The 22,714-nt window shown below is 43.9% G+C and overlaps 1 protein-coding gene across 1 annotated transcript in view; it reads left to right on the forward strand.

Annotated features, from left to right (window-relative positions):
* The first annotated feature begins 620 nt into the window (after nucleotides 1–620).
* The window catches only part of TMC3 (transmembrane channel like 3), a 30,321-nt gene continuing 8,227 nt past the window's right edge, over nucleotides 621–22,714 (forward strand). The window contains exons 1-14 of the mRNA XM_063142551.1: nucleotides 621–703; nucleotides 3,028–3,171; nucleotides 5,777–5,852; nucleotides 9,140–9,221; nucleotides 10,150–10,256; nucleotides 11,504–11,602; nucleotides 12,193–12,335; nucleotides 13,936–14,083; nucleotides 16,363–16,406; nucleotides 16,819–16,966; nucleotides 18,030–18,139; nucleotides 18,970–19,048; nucleotides 19,413–19,637; nucleotides 20,022–20,150. Of these exons, the coding sequence (XP_062998621.1) occupies nucleotides 621–703; nucleotides 3,028–3,171; nucleotides 5,777–5,852; nucleotides 9,140–9,221; nucleotides 10,150–10,256; nucleotides 11,504–11,602; nucleotides 12,193–12,335; nucleotides 13,936–14,083; nucleotides 16,363–16,406; nucleotides 16,819–16,966; nucleotides 18,030–18,139; nucleotides 18,970–19,048; nucleotides 19,413–19,637; nucleotides 20,022–20,150 (1,617 nt within the window). The remainder of the gene's footprint in view (nucleotides 704–3,027; nucleotides 3,172–5,776; nucleotides 5,853–9,139; nucleotides 9,222–10,149; nucleotides 10,257–11,503; nucleotides 11,603–12,192; nucleotides 12,336–13,935; nucleotides 14,084–16,362; nucleotides 16,407–16,818; nucleotides 16,967–18,029; nucleotides 18,140–18,969; nucleotides 19,049–19,412; nucleotides 19,638–20,021; nucleotides 20,151–22,714) is intronic.

The raw sequence follows: 22,714 nt of genomic DNA on the forward strand, positions 1-22,714 counted from the left end.
GGCTACATAACCACGGTTTACACACGCTCACTAACCATTTGCTGCCAAAGGGTGAGAGTGTGTTGTCTGAACAGGCCCATTCTCAAATCAGGATGGTTAGTTTCTTGTCGCCAGGCAGCTTGCATGATTTGAGCTTCTTTCCCTTTGAGTGCAACTGCTGAGGTTGGCTTTTATTTTGCAGAAGAGCTCATGCCTCGATAAACATCTGTGTCTTTATGGTGCTACGACAGTTGCTGTTCTTTGCAGCAGGAGACCGGACCAGCATCTCTCCTTGCAACAACTGATTCCTCTTTTCACCCTGGACACATGTGCAAGAGGAGGAGATCAGATTCCCCAGCATCTAGTGGACTGTGCCTTTAAGACTATGTGTGTGTTAGCAGCTTTCTGGTCTTTCCCAGAGTTAGGAGCGCCAGATGCAGGCAAAGAGAGAAATAAGAGAGTCCACTCCAGGATCAGTTCAGCTTCTGGTTCTGTCTTTGAGACACCTGGGAACCGAGTGCTTTTTTCTGGGACAGGGCTGCGGCTGCCTTTAAAAAAGGGAAGAAAAGCAAAACACTTTCCATTTTAAAACTGCCCCAGGAACTCTGAAGATGTCATCTGGTGGTGGTGGATCTTCTGCAATGAAAAACGCAAGAGCATGCAAAAGGGCGAAGACTGTGAAGCGCCATGCCAGCATGTACACCTTCCCGGAGCCCCCCCACAGGTGAGAGATTTCTTACGGCTTTGTTCTGCCCTACAGATCGGATGGAAACATTTAGGGGGAGTCAGATGCAAAGGAAGATAGCAGGGCATCTGTAAGGGTTCGGACTTGAGTAAAAAGGGGGAATTTTGTCAGGTGCCACTTTTCTCATCCTTGAATGACAAGCTTCATCTGGCAAAGTTCCCTCTTCTGCACAACAGGTACAGGAGCTCCGTCTGTCCTTGTTTGCATCTGATCACCCAAGGGTTAGCTTTCTTTCTTTCCTTCCTTCCTCTCACTGTCGTTCTCTCATTTCTCTCTTTCTCTCTCCCTCTCTCACACATACATTTCTTCTTCTTCTTCTTCTTCTTCTTCATCATCATCATCATCATCATCATCATCATCAATTTATTTCTTGCCTGCCTCTCCATTTTGATCAAGGCGAGGAACAACAATAAATGATAAAATATATAATACTCAATTAAAACATAATATACGTTGTTAAAAACATCCTAAAAAACTACTACTACTACTACTACTTCTTCCTCCTCCTCCTCCTCCTCCTCCTCTTCTTCTCCTTCTTCTTCTTCCTTGAATTTGTTTAACGTTAGACATTTATGTCCCATTTTTCCATCACTCAGAAATCCCAGGCAGCTAAAAAGAAAGAAAGAAACCCTGAATGTTAAAATGTTGAAATTATGAAGATTAAAATAAAAACCATCATCTTAATAAAGTGCTTAATTCTAGTGGCTGGTCTTTCATGACACACTGAAATTATGAACCTGTGTTTTAAACAGGACTTCTTTGGGTGTGATCTTTTCAATGATTTTTCTCCAGTGCTTTAGTTAAAATCCAATGCAGTGAATGTCTACTTCTGAAAGATCCCAGTTTTATTGCATTCATGTCAGCAAAAGGGCAAGCAATTCAGTGCAGAATGTATCTATATCTTTGTATCTATATATTTATATCAATAAATATATCGATAAATGGCAACTTATTTTATTAACATAGGAAACTATGATCTGTTCAATCTTACACACATTCACTCAGAAACACCATTACAAAGATGAATATAAACACAATTCCATTGTCCATGTGATTCATGTTTCTTAGATCCTGCCTGATTTTTTTTTAAAGTATAATGTGCATCTGAAAATAGTGTTATATTAGCAATGATTATAAATTTCATGCATATATTTAACAACATGCTTCCATCAGTGACAGAGACTCATGACATTGCATTGGAGAGCCAGTGTGGTGTAGTGGCTAGAGTGTTGGACTGGGAGTCGGGAGATCCAGGTTCTGGTCCCCACTCGGCCATGGAAACCCACTGGGTGACTTTGGGCCAGTCACAGACTCTCAGCCCAACCTACCTCACAGGGTTGTTGTTGTGAGAATAAAATGGAAAGGAGGAGGATTATGTGCACCACCTTGGGTTCCTTGGAGGAAAAAAGGTGTGATATAAATGAAATAAATAAACAACTGTTTCAAAACTAAGGCTGCAGTCCTATGCATACCTACTTGAGAATACACGCCAAGGTTATCCTATTTTTGTTGCTCTAACACCTTCCTGAGATCCTTGGTGATGTAGGTGGGGTATAGAGATTTGTCAAATAAAAAGAAGAAGAAAAAGAAGAAACCCTAGTCGCTTTGAGTTTACTGTTATAAAGAAAAGCAAGATACACATTTTTCTAAATAAATAACCCTCCTTGGGGGTCGGTTTGAATACGTAGGTGGTTTAGATCCATCCCTGTGTTTCCATGAGGGTCTATTCTCTCTGTTTTCCAGACGAAACAGTGATAAATTGGACAGGAAAGGTCGCTGCTTTTTTCTTTTTAAACTGTTCCAACTACTCTGCCTTTTTACAAGCAGCCTGACTCAGGACAAATGAATGTATGAGAGTCCCCATCACCCGGAATGTAGAAATGTCCTCTTGGAAATGTCTACGTGGAAGTAAGTCCCTCTGAGTTCATTGGAACTTTTTTTCCCAGTAGATGTGCATAGGATTGCACTGTAAGAGAGAAAAAAGAGATCACCTGTTTAATTGAGTTCAATGGAATTTACTCACAAGTTAGTGTGTGTATATAGGATTGCAGTCTTACTGCCTGTGTGTCAGTCTATCATGGAAAGCACAGGGACAGGGCCAGTAAGAGAAAGGAGATATCAAAACACACACACACACACATACATACATACATATATAGGGATTTTCAGGATTTATCTTCAGAGGTGCAACATATTGATTTTGGCTGGAGGGGGAGGCGGGGAGGGAAACAGTCCTGATGATCGCTCACTCTCTTTCTGGATCACTCACTCTCTTTTTGTCCTCAACTGGGCAATGCCTTTAGCAATTCCGATGAAGATAATGGGGAAGACAAGGTTGATAGCAATGACCCAGAGCAGATCTTCCAGAACATCCAGTTCCAGAAGGAGATCATGGCCAACATCCGTTGCAGACCGTGGCCCATGAGGCAGAAACTCCGGGCGTTAAGGTAACGGACATTCTCCACGGCCATCCATAGTTTCTGAAGCTTACGCTTCCCAAGAAAGAAAGCTGAGAAGCCTGACTAGGAATAAGCAGTAGTTCAGAGGAGGGAAACCACATTGATGCTGAGGACCACATGCCCTTGGCGGAAATCTCTTAGGGGTAGGGGGACCATATTACACCTGCGCTGACTGCCAATTGCTTTCCAGCTCAATCCAAGGGGTTTAAGATGCAATCCTATGCCTAGCTGACTGGGGGATGCCAGGAGTTGTAAGGACTTTTTCTGTCTCAACATGCATATGATTGTGCCCTTAAAACCCTAAACACTTTGGAGACCTGGCTGTCTAAGAGACCAACTGTCTTGCTATGAACTTTGCCCAGATTTTAAGATCTACAGGAGAGGCCATTATGAAAGCATCATTACCCAAGAGGCCCATTTCCTATCCTTTATAGCAATGTTTTACAGATAGCATCTGTAAAACAGCGGTAAGCTGGAAAGGTTTTTGTCACTCCAAACTGTGCAGTGCACAAAGATGTTTACTAGGGGTGTGCACGGACGGCCCGCTCCACTCCGCGCCGCCCATACTCCGCTCCTCTTCGCTGCGGAGCTCCGGCTCCAAATCGGAGCTCCGCAGTGGAGGGGAGTGGCGCCATGTAAGGCTGGGAGAGGAGGGTGGGGGGAGTTACCGGGCCCTGCCGCCGTCGCCGCCCGTGTGGCGATGGCGGCAGAGCCCGGTAAGGGACCAAGGGGGAGGGGGGCCTTACCTGCCTCCGTCCGCAGTCCGTCGGCTTCTTCAATTGAGCCCACGGTTCAACCAGGAAGTGCGGCCTAGACTTCCTGGTTGAACCGCAGGCTCAATTGAAGAAGCCGATGGACCGCAGATGGATGCAGGTAAGGGAGAGGAGGGGGGTTACCGGGCCCTGCCGCTGTTGCCGCATGGGCGACAGCGACAGCGGCAGGGCCCGGTAAACCCCACTTACCTTTCCGGCGGAGCTCCGGATCGAGGCGAAGGATCTGCCTTCACCTCGATCCTCTTCGCCACACTCCACCAGCCCCCCAATCCTCTTCACCTCCGCCTTAAGGGCAGGCGAAGCCCCCTGCTCCGCTTCTAATTCACCGGTCCGATTAGAAGCGGAGCACATCCCTAATGTTTACCCTTTTGCGGAGGGTCATAACATAGTGTTGGGTACATGCCTTCAAGCTCATAGCCAGGCATGAGGGTGGGGCTGCCCACTCTAAATTTTCTCTGCCCCTCCACATTTTTTTTTACAAACAAATAATTAAAAAGAGTTTGAAATTTTGTCTTTAAAGGGCCTGCAAAGCAGATGAACTCTCCCTCTCCCTCCCCCCCCCACCCCAAAGATTTAGGCTGGCGACTACAGCCTGTATGCTTTCCATACAAAATGTCCTCAATTCAATCCAAGGCATCCCCAGTTCAGTCCAAGGCTTCTGTGGTTCAAATGATCTTACGTAGCATCATCGATTGAAAAGACCACTGGTAGAGATTGTGGGCAGCTGCTTCCAATCACAGAAAATAATACTGAGCTCGATGGACCAATGAGCTGGCTGAGTATATAGCAGCTTTGTGTACCCCAGAATGTTGGAAGAGGCTCAAACATTCCTGCATGCTTGAGCCATGAGCTGCACTCTGGTCTCATCTGTGTCATTGCACAATTGGTTCCTTTATACCAGCCTTCCCCAATGGCCATGATGACTGGGGATGGTGGGAGTTGAAGTCCAAAACACCAGGAGACCACCTGGTTGGAGTAGGCTGCCTTATACCAGGTAGGACAGTTGATCCATCTTGCTCAGTATTGTCTCCATCAGCTTCCCCAAACCTGGTGCCCTCTAGATGTTTTGGACTTCAACTCCCATAAACCCCAGCCAGCATGGCTCAGTGGTCAGGAATGCTGGAAGGTGAAGTCCATAAACATCTGGAGGGTGCACGGTTGGGGAAGACAGGTCTACACGGACCTGCAGCAGGGCGTTTCCAGGCTTTACCTGGAGATGTCAAGACATCTTGCTTCCCGGGGAAACGGGGAAGATGGCACATAGCACTCCACGTACAGAAGCTGATTGGATAAGGAGTTGAATCTTATTTTGGCACTGGCGACGGCACATCCTCCTCCTGAGGGAAGCACGATAGCTTAGGGGGCACAAGGTAGCCTACCTAGTCCACACAGCTCTGTCCTCAACAACTCATTGCCACCCCCAGCATTTGCCGCCTGAGCTGCCTAAGAGTAGGGCCGGCCCCGTTCAGATGTCCCCAGAGGGCAGCTTCATTCCGCAGACCATTGTGAATGACTGAGAAGGTGCAGTTGTATCCTTGCAGAGCAGCCGCTTTTTATAACGATCGCCTCTTAATTTTTTGGATTCCACACGTCTCACTTCAGGGGAAACGTGAAGGGAGTTTTGAATTGACGCACAACTCCCATTTGCTTGAAGTCACGAAAGGAAGAGCCAGGCTGCCGCAGGGCAGATTGCATTTTGCAGCAGTAATTCCGGCTACTTGGCAAATCTGTTGGATGTCAATTATGAGAGGGTGGGGGGGAATGGCAGGCTGTAATGAGATTTGGGTCACCCGAAACCAAGCTTTCCTCTTCCTTGGCAGACAAGCTAAAGAGATTGTGTTGAAATATGAAGGTCGTCTGACGCGGACCAGAGGCTACCAGGCAGCTGGAGCAGAGGTTGGTCTGCTTCTCATTAAGAGCTCCAGAGCTCCCTTTTCATGGAAACGATCCAAGAATTTCTATTCACAGCAGGAGCTATTTTCAGTATATCACTGTTGTCATAAGAACATCAGAAGAGCCCTGCTGGATCAGACCGAGGGTCCATCTAGTCCAGCACTCTGTTCACACAGAGGCCAACCAGCTGTCAACCAGGGACCAACAAAGCAGGACATTTATTTATTTATTACATTTTTATACTGCCCAATAGCCGAAGCTCTCTGGGCGGTTCACAAAAATTAAAACCACGAAGAGCATAGTAAAACAACCAACAATCCAAAAACACAAATACAAAATACAATATAAAAAAGTGCAACCAGGATAAAACCACACAGCAGAAATTGATATAGATTAAAATATGGAATTAAAACAGCAAAGTTTAAATTTAAGTTAAATTAGGTGTTAAAATACTGAGAAAATAAACAGGTCTTCAGCTGGCGACAGAAAGAATACAGCGTAGGTGCCAGGCGAACCTCTCTGGGGAGCTCGTTCCACAGCCGGGGTGCCACAGCAGAGAAGGCCCTCCTCCTAGTAGCCACCTGCCTCACTTCCTTTGGCAGGGGCTCACGGAGAAGGACCCCTGTGGATGATCTTAAGGTCCAGGCAGGTACATTTAGGGTGGATTCCTGCACTGAGCAGGGGGTTGGACTCGATGGCCTTGTAGGCCCCTTCCAACTCTGATAATCTATGATTCTATATGCGAGGAGACGTTCCTTCAAATAACCTGGCCCCAAACCAGCACCCTTCCACCATGTTCCCCAGCTACTAGTGCACACAGGCTTACTGCCTCAGATACTGGAGGTAGCACATAACCATCAGGGCTGGTAGCCATTGATAGCCTTCTCTTCCTCTAAATGAAGAAGGAGACAGCAACTGGTAGGTTGCCACCCACTGCTCTCACAATGTCTTAGGAGCCCCTTAGACAAGATGCTCTCCATGTCCCCCTCCCTCAATTTGTCCTCTCACCACCACAGTTTTCTGCTGTTGCTCCTCCTCATCTTTCTTTTCATTGCTCCCACTTGCTTGCTTAACAGGCAGAGAGCCAGTGAGCAAGTAGGCCTTGGCATCTAGTGATCCTCCTTCTCACCACAACCACTGTCCAGGCCAGGGTGAGAAGCAGATGAACAACCAGGTTGCCATAGGATGGGCCACAGCTCAAAGGGGTAGAACACATGCTTTTCCTGCAGGAGGTCCCAGGCTTGATTCCCGGCATCTCCAGGTAGACTTGGAGAACCTGGACAACTTCTGCAAATCAGTGTGGACAAAACTGGGCTAGATGTACTCATGGCCTGCCTCAGTATAAGGCAGCTTCCTATGTTCCTATGGTGAAGAGTAGGAGCTCCAGGTGGTTCTTTCCAGTGTGAGCCCCGGCAGGTGCCCATCCATGCCTACCTTTGACACCAGCCTTATTGCCAAGATGGGTTTTTTTTTCTTGCCAAGGCTTTATTTCATAGAATCAGAGAATAGTAGAGTTGGAAGGGGCCTATAAGGCCACTGAGTCCAATCCATTTGTTATTGGGCAGATAAATAATAACAAATAAATAACAGTGTTTGTGCCAGGCAGAAATTCAGCTGGGAAAATGTTCCCAGCCGCACATTATAGTACATGAGATCGCATTTGTTTATTTGTTTTTAGTCGTCCGACCGTCACCGAACAAACATTTAACAAAAGATACTAGATGGCAATAAAAAGATGACATGTTTACATAAAATATTCAATTTCCGGCAAGCGGGGAAGGGACTGTAATTTCATTCAGCTCATTGGGAGTATTGTAGCATTGCTCTGCTATTTTTTTATTTTGCATTGCTGTGGCGCGTTCTAAAGTTTGACAGCTATGTGTAACTCAATCCCGTCTATGATGACACATGCGTTGCAAACCGTTCTCGGCCCCGTGAGCTTGGTTTGACGATCAAACCAGAAGCCCTGACGAAGCCTGTGCCATCTGCTAATTCTTTGTTTAATTAAAATACTTCCAATTTGCAGCAATGAAGCCTCAGAAGCACCATAAAATTAATTAGCTTTGGCCACTGGATTGATTATCCATGTATTAATGGCAACGTGGCTTGAAAGAAATGGACTGTGTGGATTGTATCCAACGGTGACTTTCTCCCCAGACAATGGCATCGATCAGTAGAATAAATCCACCCTCTTCCCATGCCCAAATATCTGCTCTTGAGGGTTGGAGGACCCTCCAGGTCAGATTTGGGGGGAGGTGTATATAGGGGACTGCAGGGATAAGGACAGGAAGGGAACGTTCCATTGATTGATTGATTTAATAGATTCATAAAAACCTGCACTCATTTGGTTCCATTGTGGATTTCTCTGACATCCCCAACAAAGCCGTATGAGGAGAGACTGAAAGCACTGGACATGTTTAGCCTGGAGAAGAGAAAGCTGAGGGGAGACATGACAGCACTCTTCAAATACTTAAAAGGTTGTCACACAGAGGAAGGCCAGGATCTCTTCTGGATCATCCCAGAGTGCAGGACACGGAATAATGGGCTCAAGTGACAGGAAGCCAGATTCCGGATGGACATCAGGAAAAACTTCCTGACTGTTAGAGCAGTACGACACTGGAACCAGTTACCTAGGGAGGTTGTGGGCTCTCCCACACGACAAGCATTCAAGAGGCAGCTGGACAACTATCTGTCAGGTATGCTTTAGGGTGGATTCCTGCATTGAGCAGGGGGTTGGACTTGATGGCCTTATAGGCCCCTTCCAACTCTACAATTCTATGATTCTATATATCACCATATTTAAAATATATCCCCTAAGTGGTTTCCCAAAAATGCATTGATCAAGCAGAAGTCCACTCACATAACATTTAGCTTTATGAAGCTCAGTGGAATGAGTCCCAGCTCTGCAATCATCTACATACTGAACTATCTCTGTGGCGTATATGTTGTCATTTTACAGACACCTGTCCATTTGTGTCTTCAAGTGAAACAGATATATCTTGCTTTATATGGACATATGTTAAAGCTGTTATAACTTCTATAATATATTACATCAAGAAAATGCCAAACAAAACCTCCACATGCAAAAATAATGTGGATTTTTAAAAAAAGAATAAGCACATTTATAATGCTGAATTCGAGAAGCAAAAACAGATTCTCAGTGATGTTATTCAGAATTCAAGCAAAAGGAGACAGATAAGAGCAGAGAATGATTCCTTTTCTTGGTTTCATGTAGAAGAAAGTACATTTTGGGGATGAAAAACAACCCAAATGTGTGTGTTCTTTCCTAGCTGTGGCGAAAATTTGTTCGACTTGCATATAACTTTATGGTCATCTTTATTCCTTGGGAAATGAGAATCAAGAAAATAGAAAGTAAGTATGTACCTCTAGAGAACTAAAATGTACTTCTAATAGCAAGTTGCTGGGAACATGGGATGTTCTGTAGTTTTTAAAACGACAAGCTTTTATCCCATTCTGTGACTGAGGCCTTAGCTAGACCTAAGGTTTATCCCCCGGTTGTCCCTGTCTGCTCCTGGGATATCCTGTATGTCATTTACATGAACAGGGATGACCCCGGGATGATCCCAGGATAAACCTTAGTCTAGCTAAGGCCTCAGTTAAAGAAAACAAATAAGCCATCATTCTGGGGTGGTGTAAATTGGATAGGTCCTTTAGGGTTCATCTACACCAAGCAGGATATTCCACTATGAAAGCGGTATATAAAAGGTAGGAGCCACACCAAGCAGCATATAGCATTATGAGAGTGGTATATAGTATGTCTCAGTGGGCCCCAACAGAGGTCAGTGCACTTCAGTACTGCTAAAAAGCAGTATTGTGGCTCCTGCCTTTTATATACCGCTTTCATAGTGGAATGTCCTGCTTGGTGTAGATGAGCCCAAAGAGTCCTGACTGATTCTGATTCACCACTTCATTGACTTTGGGGCCACCATGTTGTTATTAACCACTTCCTGGTACACTTCCTGGTATTTTTCTCTTCCATTCCCTGCTACAGTCATGCACCCAACCCAAAAATAAATAACCAAACTCCGAAACTCACACGCCATGAATCGAAACTTGCCTTTGCCAACAGCTTAGCTAACAGTACAAGATTAAACGTATCTACTCAGACGTATGGACCAACGAGTTCGATGGGGCTTACTACACCCAGGTAAATGGGTAGAGCATTGCAGCCTAACACTGATTACAGGCTGGAGTCTACAAATGATGTCCTGTAGCTGAGTGAAACAACTTCTGACATTTACTCCAATGGGACATTTTTCTTTTTCTTTTGCGGCTTAAGGTCACTTTGGCTCTGGAGTCGCCTCTTACTTTATTTTTTTGAGATGGCTATTTGGAATCAATATTGTCCTCACGATCATGACGGGAGCATTTGTGGTTTTACCAGAGGTAAGCAATGTTGTGTAGAAGAATGTGTTCAATGGCATTTCCAAAATGAAAAAGCACACTTTATGCAGTAATAGTACTACTACTTATAATAATAATAATATATTATTATTTATAATATATTATAATATATTATATATAAATATATAATCTATATATTTATAATATATAGACAATACAGTATATTTATTTCTTACCCACCTCTCCTTACATAAGACTGATTAAAAACATATAAAACTAATATATTATTAAAAGGCATTTTAAAATTGAACTGCTGGAATGATCAGGCGTTATGGATTTCTTAAATTTGGGAAGACTGTTAAGTTGATGAGTCTCCTTCAGCAGGCCATTCCACAGTCTGGGGGTAGCAGAAGAAAAGGTTCTCTGCGTAACGGACGGTTGTCAGCCTAGTTTTTGCTGACTGGAGTAAATTCTTCCCAGAGCACCTGAGTGTGTGGGGCAGATTGTATGGGGGAAGGTGATTCCACAGGTAACTTGGACCCAAACCATGTAGGGCTTTCAAGGTAATAAGCAATACTTTATACTTCACCCAGGAACTAATTGGCAGCCAGTGAAGTGATTTTAAAGCTGGGGTAATATGGTCACCCCTAGGTGTACCAGTAACCAACCTGGATGCCATATTTTGAACTAGTTGAAGTTTCCAGATTAGGTGCAAAGCTAGCCCTATGTGCATTGCAGTAACATCAGTATTGGGTTTTCTCTGTATAAATTTTGTGAGGCAGAAAGAGAAAAAGAGGGGGAAGGCAATGGGCCATGATCCCTGTGTCAAGCGTTACATCAAGTTTGTCTCTTTACTACATTGGTATCTGCCTTTCCTCAAAGGAGGTCAAGGTGGTGTACACATTTCTCTCTCCACCCCAATACATTTCATCATCTCAACAACCCTACGAGGCAGGTTAGCCTGAGAGATAGTGACTGCCCTGAGGATACCCAGTGAGTTCACGGCTGCGTGGGGATTTGAAGCTGGGTCTCTCTGGTCCTAGCCTGACACTCTAATCCAGCCCCCTCCAATCCAAAGCTTTCTAGATATTGTGGAAGACAACTGCCAGAATTCCTGACCATGGGCCACACCGACTAGGGCAGATGGGAATTGAAGTCTAAAACATCTGGTGGTCACAGAGTTCAGGAAGGCTGTTCTAACAATTATACTATGCCACCTCTCTATTAGTAATGCCCTAGTCCAGAGAGAGAGAGAGAGCTTTTTCTACATCTTTTCTCCTTTGTTGCAGATCCTGGCTGGTGAACCCTTTGGAAGTACCCCCAGCAAGAAGATCCCAAAGGATCAACTGGGCTCCGCACAGGACTTGGATACTATCTGGTCTTTGGGGGCAAGGCGAAAAATTATTCATTATATTAATGATTTGGAAAACAAAACACATTGCTTGATTGTTTCAGTTGATAGACTGAAAGCATGAATGACTAACCATGTGCAAAAACCCTACCAGATGTTAGTGTTTCTGTCATGTATTATTATTATTATTATTATTATTATTATTATTATTATTATTTATATAGCACCATCAATGTACATGGTGCTGTACAGATTACACAGTAAATAGCAAGACCCTGCCGCATAGGCTTACAATCTAATTAGTTTGGTTGATTGATTGATTGATTGATTGATGTAATTAAAACGCTTTTACCTTGCTCCTCAGCCTAAAAAAGGCTCCTGGAACTGCTTACATACAATCAATAAAAACAGACTTATAATCTTCAAAGACCTGACACAAAAGGGGGAAGGGAAGAGGGGGGAAAGCAAACAGAGGCCTTGATACTTAAAGCTAAATGGTAGCTTTTATAATGGCCAGCTGGAAACAGTTGAAGAAGGGATGGATGGAGCTGGTCTTTCAGTGGGGGTACTGGAAGGACCACACTTCTTGATCCGTTCTGTTGACCATTTCTGCTGCTCTTTCTGTAGGGTTACCTCCAGTACTCTGTTTTATTCTATGGTTACTATGGCCAGGCCAGGAAGATTGGGACGGCAGGATACCGGCTGCCCCTTGCATACTTCCTTGTCGGAATGGCAGTCTTCGCTTACAGTTTCATCATCCTCTTAAAGAAGTAATGCAGCTTTTCTTTTTTCTACAGTCACCCAAATTGGAATGGGCTGGTTTTCCCCCTTGATTACATGTCTTCATTTGGGGGTCAGTGAGCTGGCTAGGAATGGAACTGAATAAAAAAGGAAGTGTAGTAAGTTAGACGTTTTGTGTTTTAATTGAGCAGCACCTGTAAAATTAACGATGCTAAATAAATATTTAGGAACAGCATCACTAACAGTATTTATTTATTTATTTATTTATATACCGCCCCATAGCCAAAGCTCTCTGGGCGGTTTACAAAAGTTAAAAACAATAAACATTAAAAAAAGTATACAACATTTAAAAATCATCAGAAACATAAAAACGACAGTATAAAAACAACAGTATTCATTTAAAAACAACAGTTCTGGGTCTGTTAAAAACAAACTTAGCATTGTTAAATGCTGTTAAATGCCTGGGAGAAGACAAAAGTCTTGACCTGGCGCCGGAAGGATAGCAGCGTTGGCGCCAGGCGAGCCTCATCGGGGAGATCATTCCACAGTCAGGGGGCCACCACCGAAAAGGCCCTCTCCCTTGTTGCCATCCTCCGAGCTTCCCTTGGAGTAGGCACTCGGAAGAGGATCTTAGAAGTTGAACGCAGTGTACAGTTAGGTTCATGTCAGGAGAGGCGTTCCATCAGGTATTGGCAAATATAGTGATTTATAGGCAAATATAGTGATTTGTCAGGAGTACTTTTTAGGCTGCAATCCTAGGGAGGATCTACATTACTGCTTTAAAACAGTTTATAACAGTAGTGACAACTGTTGGGGCCCAGGACACACTCCACCTACCATTTTCAAACCATATCCTGCTTTGTGTAGTTGTGGCCCTATATACACACTTAATGCTGAACTCAGTGGATCTTATTTCTGAGGAGACATGCATAGGATTACACTCTTTAGTGTAGCACTGCCTTCCAGATATTTCAGACTACAACTCCCATTATCCCTGAGCATTGGCCATGCTGATTGGAGTTGGAGTCTAAAATATCTTTAGGGCACCTGGCTGGGGAAGGGTTATGTAGTATTTCACCATAGCCTAGGTGGGGTAGAAGATTGCTGATGGCAATTTTGTTCTCGCAAAGCTGATTTGTCTTTAAGGAATAGCCAGTGTGGGTCTGATAGTGTCGGAAGTGGATTGGGGCCAAGGTACGTGAGAGGGAGCATGAGGGCCTGCTTTTTGTAGTGAGAGCTTCAGGAGAAGTAAAAGGAAGGACTACTTCACACGGTGCAGTTAGCCTATGGAATCTGCTCCCACAAGATGTAGTGATGGCCACCACTTTGGATGGCTTCAAAAGAGAATTGAACACATTCATGGAGGAGAAGGCTATCAATGGCTGTTGGTCCTGATGATGATATGCTGCCTCAGAGGTGTATGTGCAACAGTTGCTGGGGAACATGGGTGGGAGAATGGTGCTGCACTCATGCCCTGCTTGTAGTTTTCGGTCAACAGCTGGTTGGCCATTGTGTGAAGATGTGAAGAGAGTGCTGGTTTAGGTGGACTCTTGGTCTTAATCCTGCAGGGGTCTTCTTACGTTCTTATGAGAGGGAAGCATGAATGGTGAACCTTTTGTTGTGTTTTAGGATGGCCAAAAATTCAAGAATGAGCCTGGCAAGCGCCTCTGATGAAAATTATACATTTTGTTGGCGCGTGTTCTGTGCTTGGGATTATCTCATTGGGAATCCAGAAGCTGCGGAGAGCAAATCGGCTGCCATCGTGAACAGCATCAGGGTAAGCCACTCATTGCTTTAGCCTAAAGAAATGTCTGTCTGTAACAGGGGTGTGGAACATCAGGCCCGTGGGCCAAATTAGGCCCCCAGAAGTCTACAGCCAGCCAAATGGCTACACTGCTTTCCCCCAACAGCCCATCATTTGGTTTCCTAACGTTTGTCCATTTTCCTCCCCGTTCATAAAGATTGAAATGCTTCTCCCAAGGTTTTGTGATGGGCAGCAAGAGCTTTAAGTCCAAATATGCTGGTCATTTTGGCCTGCCTCTTTTGCATCTGGCTCCACCCACCACTGGAACATGACCCGAGAACTTCTCCAACATTGAGTTGAGCTCTTGGCTGAAGATGTTCAACATCCATGGCCTGTTGATATTGCATTTGGGACAAATATGTTATGGACAGCCATTTTTGACTGGCGGGCATTGCAGTTACACCCCGTATTTCCTTTAACACCTCTTCCTCCTTCCTTCCCTATCAAACTATCAACAGTTGGCACACAGCTTCAAGAAATCATATGAGAGAACTTTAGGAATGATGTAACCATATACATTGGCTGATCACATTTTATTTTTTGTCTGCAATGATGTACACTTAGCATGCAATCCTATGCATGTTTAGATGGGGGGGGGAGTCCTACAATTCCCAGCATGGCTGGCTGGGGCATGATGGGAGCTGTAGGCCATTTCCCCTTCTAAACATGCATAAGGTTGTACACTTAATAAGTATTAGTCAATTCAGCTTGCACCCTCAAAACATAGATATATTTCTGGCTGCCACTGGAAATCCCCTTCTCCCCCCCACTCAGTTGAGGACTGATACCAGTGGATAATCAAGGTCAATTTTTCAACTGCTGCAAGGTGCATATAATTAGAATGCAGTTTGCAACATACAATTATGTTCCTGGCTGCCCCTGGTTACATTCCTGGCTGCCACTGGAAACCCCCTTTCCCTCAATTCAAGACAGAGTTGTATCTCTTTCTATCCAACTTCCTCACCTTTGCCTTGCTCTGGTTCTTTGGGGGACATCTGGCATGCAATTATGAATCAAATGTCATGTTCCAAGTTGTGCGAGAGAAGTATAATGACCTGCTCCTAGCTTCAATCAATTATCATAGAATCATAGAATCATAGAATAGCAGAGTTGGAAGGGGCCTACAAGGCCATCGAGTCCAACCCCCTGCTCAATGCAGGAATCCACCCTAAAGCATCCCTGACAGAGGGTTGTCCAGCTGCCTCTTGAATGCCTCTAGTGTGGGAGAGCCCACAACCTCCCTAGGTAGCTGATTCCACTGTCGCACTGCTCTAACAGTCAGGAAGTTTTTCCTGATGTCCAGCCGGAATCTGGCTTCCTTTAACTTGAGCCCGTTATTCCATGTCCTGCACTCTGGGAGAATCAAGAAGAGATCCTGGCCCTCCTCTGTGTGACAACCTTTTAAGTATTTGAAGAGTGCTATCATGTCTCCCCTCAATCTTCTCTTCTCCAGGCTAAACATGCCCAGTTCTTTCAGTCTCTCTTCATAGGGCTTTGTTTCTAGACCTCTGATCATCCTCGTTGCCCTCTTCTGAACACGCTCCAGCTTGTCTGCGTCCTTCTTGAATTGTGGAGCATTGCAATGCATTCTACCAAATCTCAGCTTCCGGTGTAATGGAAATACCTTAACAGCTCTAACACCCATGCTAAGAGGCTGAAATGCCTCTTCTATGGCTTAATGACAGGCAGTAAGAGCTTTTGGCTACAGTATGCTGGTATTTTAGGCCCCGTTGCTTTTTCCTTCAGCCCCCACCTACCACTCGAATGTGGGCCCCGAGAGCATCATGGCCCTTGGGGTGAAAGAGGTTCTGCATCCCTGTTATAGAGGGATGTCTAGTAATAGAATCCTGTATGTGTCTACTTGGAAGAAAGTCCCATTGCTTTCATTGGGTCTTATTCCCAGGTAAGTGAGTGTGGGCATGCACCCTAAGGACTAAAACCTACCTGGACATAAGTTTCATTGAACTCAGTGACCCTGTTTAGATGACACAATAATCCATGGTGGTGAAGCATTTTGAGCTAAACCTTATGGCTTATTGTGTCATGTGAACCATGGCTTAGTATGTGAACCATTCCTAACCATGGCGGCTACATAACCACGGTTTAAACATGCTCACTAACCATTGGCTGCAAAAGGGTTAGTGGCATAACCGTGGCTTATCGTGTTGTCTGAACAGGCTCAATGACACTTTCTTTTGAGTTGCTATGAACAGGATTGCATGACACATTGTTATTACTCTGTTTTTTTCAAGGAAGCAATACTGGAAGAGCAGGAAAAGAAGAAAAGCACGAATCTGTATGTATACATATAATTTTCCAATGTGTGGTGTACTGTTGCAATAAAATAAAATAAAATAAAATAAAATAAAATAAAAGTATTTCTCTGTCTTTTCAAATGATTATTTTTAAATAAAAGAGAGTTAGTGTGGTGTAGTGTTTAGAGTGTTGGATTGCGACTTGGGAGACCTGGGTTCTAGTCCCTACTTGCCCATGAAGTTCACTGGGTGACTTTGAGGCATTCGCTGACTCTCAACCTAACCTACCTTACAGGGTTGTTTTGTGAGGATAAAATAGAGAGGAGGAGAGGGACCATATAAGCCTTCTTGGGAGTGGGGAGAAAAAGTTGGCTATAAATGTGATAATGCATAAATAAAATAAAAGAATTTGAACCCGTTGTTATATTTTGTCTGTGCTACTCTTTTACTCAGTGGAGTGACAATAAGCTTGAGGATCATTGCCAACATCCTTGTGCTCCTCTCTCTGGCCGGAAGCATTTACATCATTTATTTCGTGGTGGATCGATCCCAGAAGTTAGAGCAGACAAAAACGGAGCTGACCCTCTGGGAAAAGAATGAGGTGAGAGCACCCTCACATTGTTTTAGTATCCTCCTCTGAGATATACTAATACGAAGAAGAAGAAGAAGAAGAAGAAGAAGAAGAAGAAGAAGAAGAAGAAGAAGAAGAAGAGAAAACATGGCGAGCCCAATATATTTAGCTGCCTGAAGCAAAAAACAAGTTAACACCACTTTTCAATTCCTTGTAAAAATGCCGACTGGACTGGCAGTTGAAACCATCTCTCTCCTCTGCTGCTAGTTCTCAGCATCTGCTGCCTGAGGTGATGACTTTACCTTGCCTAAGGGTAGGGCCGGCCCTGATCATTAACTTTTTTAAAAAACAGGACTACCTGTTCGGTTTCTGTGAGAACATCAGCACAGGCCTTTTTGATTTATTTAATCATGTCATGAACTTTTATTGGATTAGATCCAAATCTCAGACAAAGTCATAGCTAGCTACTAGATCTTTTATTTTATTTTACTCTACCCTAAGTGCAGGGTCTAGCTTTGTAAACAACAACAACAACAACAACAACAACAGCATATTCTGGTTTGCTCCTAAACTGTAGCTTGGCTGTGCACAGCATGGACATTATTCCTGCAAAACTGGTAAGATCGTCTTTGGAGATCTTTTCTCTGGATGCCACTACCCACAATGGTGTGATGGATGGCTACCAGAGAAAGAGCCTCCTCTGTGGTGCTCCCCAGTCTGTGAAATATACATCCCAATATGCCTAGGGCCCATGGATTTTTGAAGGACCTACTGAGTTACACTCCGGACACTCATAGCTCAGCTATGCATAGCAGTCTGGGGCGAACCAGGAGCTGAGAACCATTCAGATAAGTGCCAGAACTGGTGCCTAGCTTAAGCTCTTGTCCACCCATTAGTCTGGGACATGAGGATCAGGTCAATACACATCAGAGTTGGCAAAAAATATCATTGATATGGACATACACAAATCCATGTAGGTATATTTTTTTAAAAACGCAGGGTGAGGGACAGGGAAAAGAAGTATCAGCATTAGCAGACACCTAGTTTTTCAAGCATCCCAGCTAAAAAACACATGTACTATTCTCCTTTCCAGGTCAGTGTTGTCGTCTCGCTCATCACAATGCTTGCGCCTTCTGCCTTTGAACTGGTAGCTGCCTTGGAGATGTACCATCCCCGAACCACACTGCGCTTTCAGCTTGCCAGGTATGGAAAATCAGTAGAACAAAGGCTGGACCGATTGCTAGGGTGGCCACCTGTGAACTGCAAAAAATTGAGGATGTCCACCACCAAAAAGCAGGACAAAAAGAAGACCCCAAATTGCATACAATTTGTGTATACTAATTTATAAGCATAGGTGGACACTTGGACATTATTTTTATAGTTTAAATAGAAATACGATGCATGGTGTGGAAGACTGTGACTGGGTTCCTCTATATACCTTGAGAGTCTGCTGTCCAGGTGCTCTGGATGGGCAACTTCAAGGCCCAGCTCTTCCATCCGGCGGTTCTGTATCTTTAAACTGGATTTGGAGCAGTCCTTCAAAGGATGGACTCCATCAAATAGAGGACATAGAGGACACATGGCCATCCTATGCTGACAGCCCAAGAGCAAGGGCAAAATGGAAATGGCAGTCCTCTGGCAACCCTTCAAAATGAGGACTGTCTCCTATGGAAGAGGACACAGGATTGCATGGAACCAAGGAATTCACAAATACAAGATGAAGTGATGGAAACCAATTTGGGTAGCTTTAGAATGGGGTTGGATAAATTCCTGGAGGAGAAGGCTATCAATGGCTACTAGCCCTGATGGCTCTATGCCAGTATCAGAGGGAGGATGCCTATGTACATCATGGGTTGGTGGGTTCCTGGTCAACAGCTGGTTGGCCACTGTGTGAACAGAGTGCTGGACTTGATGGACCCTTGGTCTGATCCAGCAGGGCTCTTCTGATGTTCTTATGTTCAAGGGCAGATACAGGTGGAGGGTCCTGCAATGGTGTTAGTTGATTGTAGCTTCTTGTCCTTGCTCTTTTTCAGAGTTCTTGTCCTGTACCTGGGTAATCTCTACAGTTTGATTATCGCGCTTTTGGATAAAGTGGACAGCATGAGCATCGCTGTAAGTTCTGGGCCTTGGCCATCTTAGGGGCCAAGCATTGTCCGAAATGAATGGGAAACATGTTGATTTTAGCAGTGTAGCAGCTGAACTATGAATCTAGAACCCCTGCCTCCCCATTAGCATCTCATCCACAAGGTGGTTTTGAAAGCCTGCCGCTCTCAAACACCATCTCATAGGGATGGGCAAACAAACCATGTTTGGTTTCAGGCAGGTTCCCTGAGCATCAGCTTCATGCTCATGTTTCTCCGTAGATTTCCACGAGGGCTTGTGAGTGCTAGAGGTTTTAAAGGTCCAAACACTCCGCAACCATGCTATTTTAAGGACCACTCCCCGAGTTTAACTTTTAAATACACTTGTATTTCAGGAATCTGCCATTCACAAAAATGGAACCAACGCAGTAGATGCTACCACTTTCTTAGCTACTAAAACCTTTCTGGAAGACAGCTTTTCAACAACTATTCCCAACGTGCGAATTATGAAGAATGGTACCATCCCTCCGGTTGAGAATCGCACACAAAGCCATGCCCTGCCTGCCAACCTGGTGGGGACCAACAAGACAGCTCAATGTTGGGAGACCTATGTGGGTCAAGTAGGTCCAAACCTTCCATGTGTTACGTCTGATTAAAAACAAACAAAACCCTGAAGTCCTTTTGTGAAGACATTTCGGTCAATTCTCATCCCAAACTGAGCCAGACAAAAATGCTCACCCATCCCCATGCCAACAACAACAACATTTAGATTCTAAATATTTTACATAGGAGAGAAAAGGGGGAGGGATGTGAGGAATGGGACAGGCACGGGCCTAATTAAAATATTGGTAATGGAATATTTCTGTCGGGCCTAATTAAAATATTGGTCATGGAATGGAGATGGTTCTTCTGGAGTGCAACATTGGAATGTACAGAGGAGGTCAGTTTGACTGGGCACCCCTTGCTTTTGAATACAATCTTGTGGCATCTTTCTCCTTTCTCAGGAAATGCTGAAGTTGTCAATTATCGACATGCTCTTCACCGTGGCCAGCATCCTGTTGATCGACTTCTTCCGTGGGCTTTTCGTCCGATATTTAAGTGACTGTTGGTGCTGGGATTTGGAAAGCAAGTTTGTGAGTATATGTGTTTAATCTGGAAAGCAAGCTTCTGGGTATAAGTATTTAATGTTAGGGGGGAAAGCAGGGATAAAAGAGTGGCGTGTGTCACATGGACATGGAGTGGGTTCTCCTTCCTATCTTTCCTCTCTCATCTCACACTATTGCCCCGCTCATGCTCTTCGCTCCTCTGATGCCATGTTTCTCGCCTGCCCAAGGGTCTCTACTTCCCTTGCTCGGCTTCGTCCATTTTCTTCTGCTGCCCCTTACGCCTGGAACGCTCTTCCAGAACATTTGAGAACTACAAGTTCAACCGCAGCTTTTAAAGCTCAGCTAAAAACTTTTCTTTTTCCTAAAGCTTTTAAAACTTGATTTTGTTCTGACTTTATACTGTTAGTTTTACCCTACCCAGTGCCTGTTTACCCTACCCTGTGCCTGTTTGCATTCTCTTTCCCTCCTTATTGTTTTATTATGATTTTATTAGAATGTAAGCCTATGCGGCAGGGTCTTACTATTTACTGTTTTACTCTGTACAGCACCATGTACATTGATGGTGCTATATAAATAAATAAATAATAATAATAATAACAAAAATGGCACACATTATGTCGTATTCTCCTCTTTCTTCATGTAACGGAAAGTGTAATAATGATTATATAAGCCGTAACTCCAACCAAAACAGAGTGCTGTTTGAGGTTCTAGGTTGTCTCATTGTTTTGTCTTGGGGAAAGTTCCTGGTAACAGCAGTACCTTTTGGTGGTCTGTGCAGTTAGTTTAACTTGCAAATCTGTCATAACATCTGTTTATCTCAGCTAGTGTTATGGTAGCTTTAGTTAACTGTGATGTGATGTTAAGTCATCGCATCAGGGATCCCAGCCTCATGCTATAAGCTGCTTACAATGGAGATGGGAAGATGGACAATTCAACAAGTTGACAGAAAGTCAACACAAAGGAGCGGTTAGTGTGTTGGACAAGGACAGTTTGAGCAGAGCTAATGATTAATTAATAAATGTCTACCCCACCTATCTACTAATAAAAATGGCAGTCAAGTAGGGATGTACTGATTGTGCAAAATCCGTTTTGTCTGTCTATTACAGAGTGTCAGGTGTCTTTCGTTCTGTTATCTGCCCGTTGACAGAATTGGATTTTTGTTTCAGTTTCCAAATTTGTGCACATTTGTACATGCTAAAATGCACAAATCCCCCCAAACGCATGTTTTTACGTTTTATCCTTTGAGGAAAATGTACATTTTTGGATAGGCTTTTTTTCCTGCGTATTTTTCTACCATGAAACTTGCACAAAATTCCCAAAGGTTTGTAAAATGGTTCTCGAGTCTGTGGACTCTGCTCAGCGGGGGGAAACCCGGACCGCTGTGGAATCTGTGGGTTGGATTGATTAAAATCCAAACTCGATTGGGTTCTATTGCGGATTTCTCTGACATCCCTATGCTCAAGGTAGCTAACAATTAAATCCAGATTAAAAAAACAAATCTGAATTAAAACATAGCATAAAAACAAAAAAATAAGAAACCCAAGAAATAAGAAACACAAGAAATAAACGCTAAAAATAAGAAACGCTAAAAATAAGAAACGCTAAAAATAAGAAACGCTAAAAATAAGAAATGCAATTAAAAATATAAGATAAGAAATAAATAGCACCATTTAAAATAAATAAATAAACAAACACCCTTCAGCAAGCCAAATCGTTGCCTACCAGTAGAAGGACAACAGATAGGGGGGCAACCTAGCCTCCCGCACCTGCCGTGAGTTATGTATGTGCTTTGATTCATGCTGGCTGGGGATAATTGCAGTTCTAGTCCAGCACCACTGGTGGGCAGCAAGCTGGTGCATGCAGTCTGCAATTTTTGAGCAGTCCTCCAAAAAACAGGTTTGAGAACTGCTGTTCTACAATATTGTGTACAAGAGTACCATAGACCAACCTTTTTGGACCCGTGGGCATATTTGGGAATTTGAGACGCTGCTGTGGGCCCCACCCCTAACCCCAAATGCCTTATCAGTGGATTGTTCCTTCAGCACCTGCCTGTTGCATCTATGGGCTTTAGGCTGCATCTTACTCAGTAAAGACATTTGTTTCACGCCTTTTGGACACCACAATACCTCTTTAATAAGGGATTGTCTAATGCAGCTAATTGCTGGCCATGCAACACGGCAAATGCTTCTTCTCAAGATAATGTTATGGCCAAGTCTATTAGTTGCTTCTTTGGAGGAGGAGGTTGTTACACAGATAAATGTTGTACTGGAATAGTCTTTAATATTCACATGCTCCTTTAAATACTTTCCCTGCTTCGTGGAAATTAACAAATGGCACAGAGTGAATGCATTCTCTGTGCCCTTTTGACAGTCAACAGACTGATGTTACAGCCCTGGAAGAATAAACACTCATCTCCAACAATGCAATGGATGGAGGACCTTACAATGCTTTTAGTATTTGAATGGGTGGGCATATAGGCACCACCTTCAAATGGATACTGATTTGGATATTTGGTCCACTTTTGTTAAAGTGCTAGAGGGTTCTATGCATTTCATATGTATTCATTGTTTATGGGTATATACAAATCCATA

This window comes from Elgaria multicarinata, chromosome 16 (assembly GCF_023053635.1).
Source record: "Elgaria multicarinata webbii isolate HBS135686 ecotype San Diego chromosome 16, rElgMul1.1.pri, whole genome shotgun sequence".
NCBI lineage: Eukaryota > Metazoa > Chordata > Lepidosauria > Squamata > Anguidae > Elgaria > Elgaria multicarinata.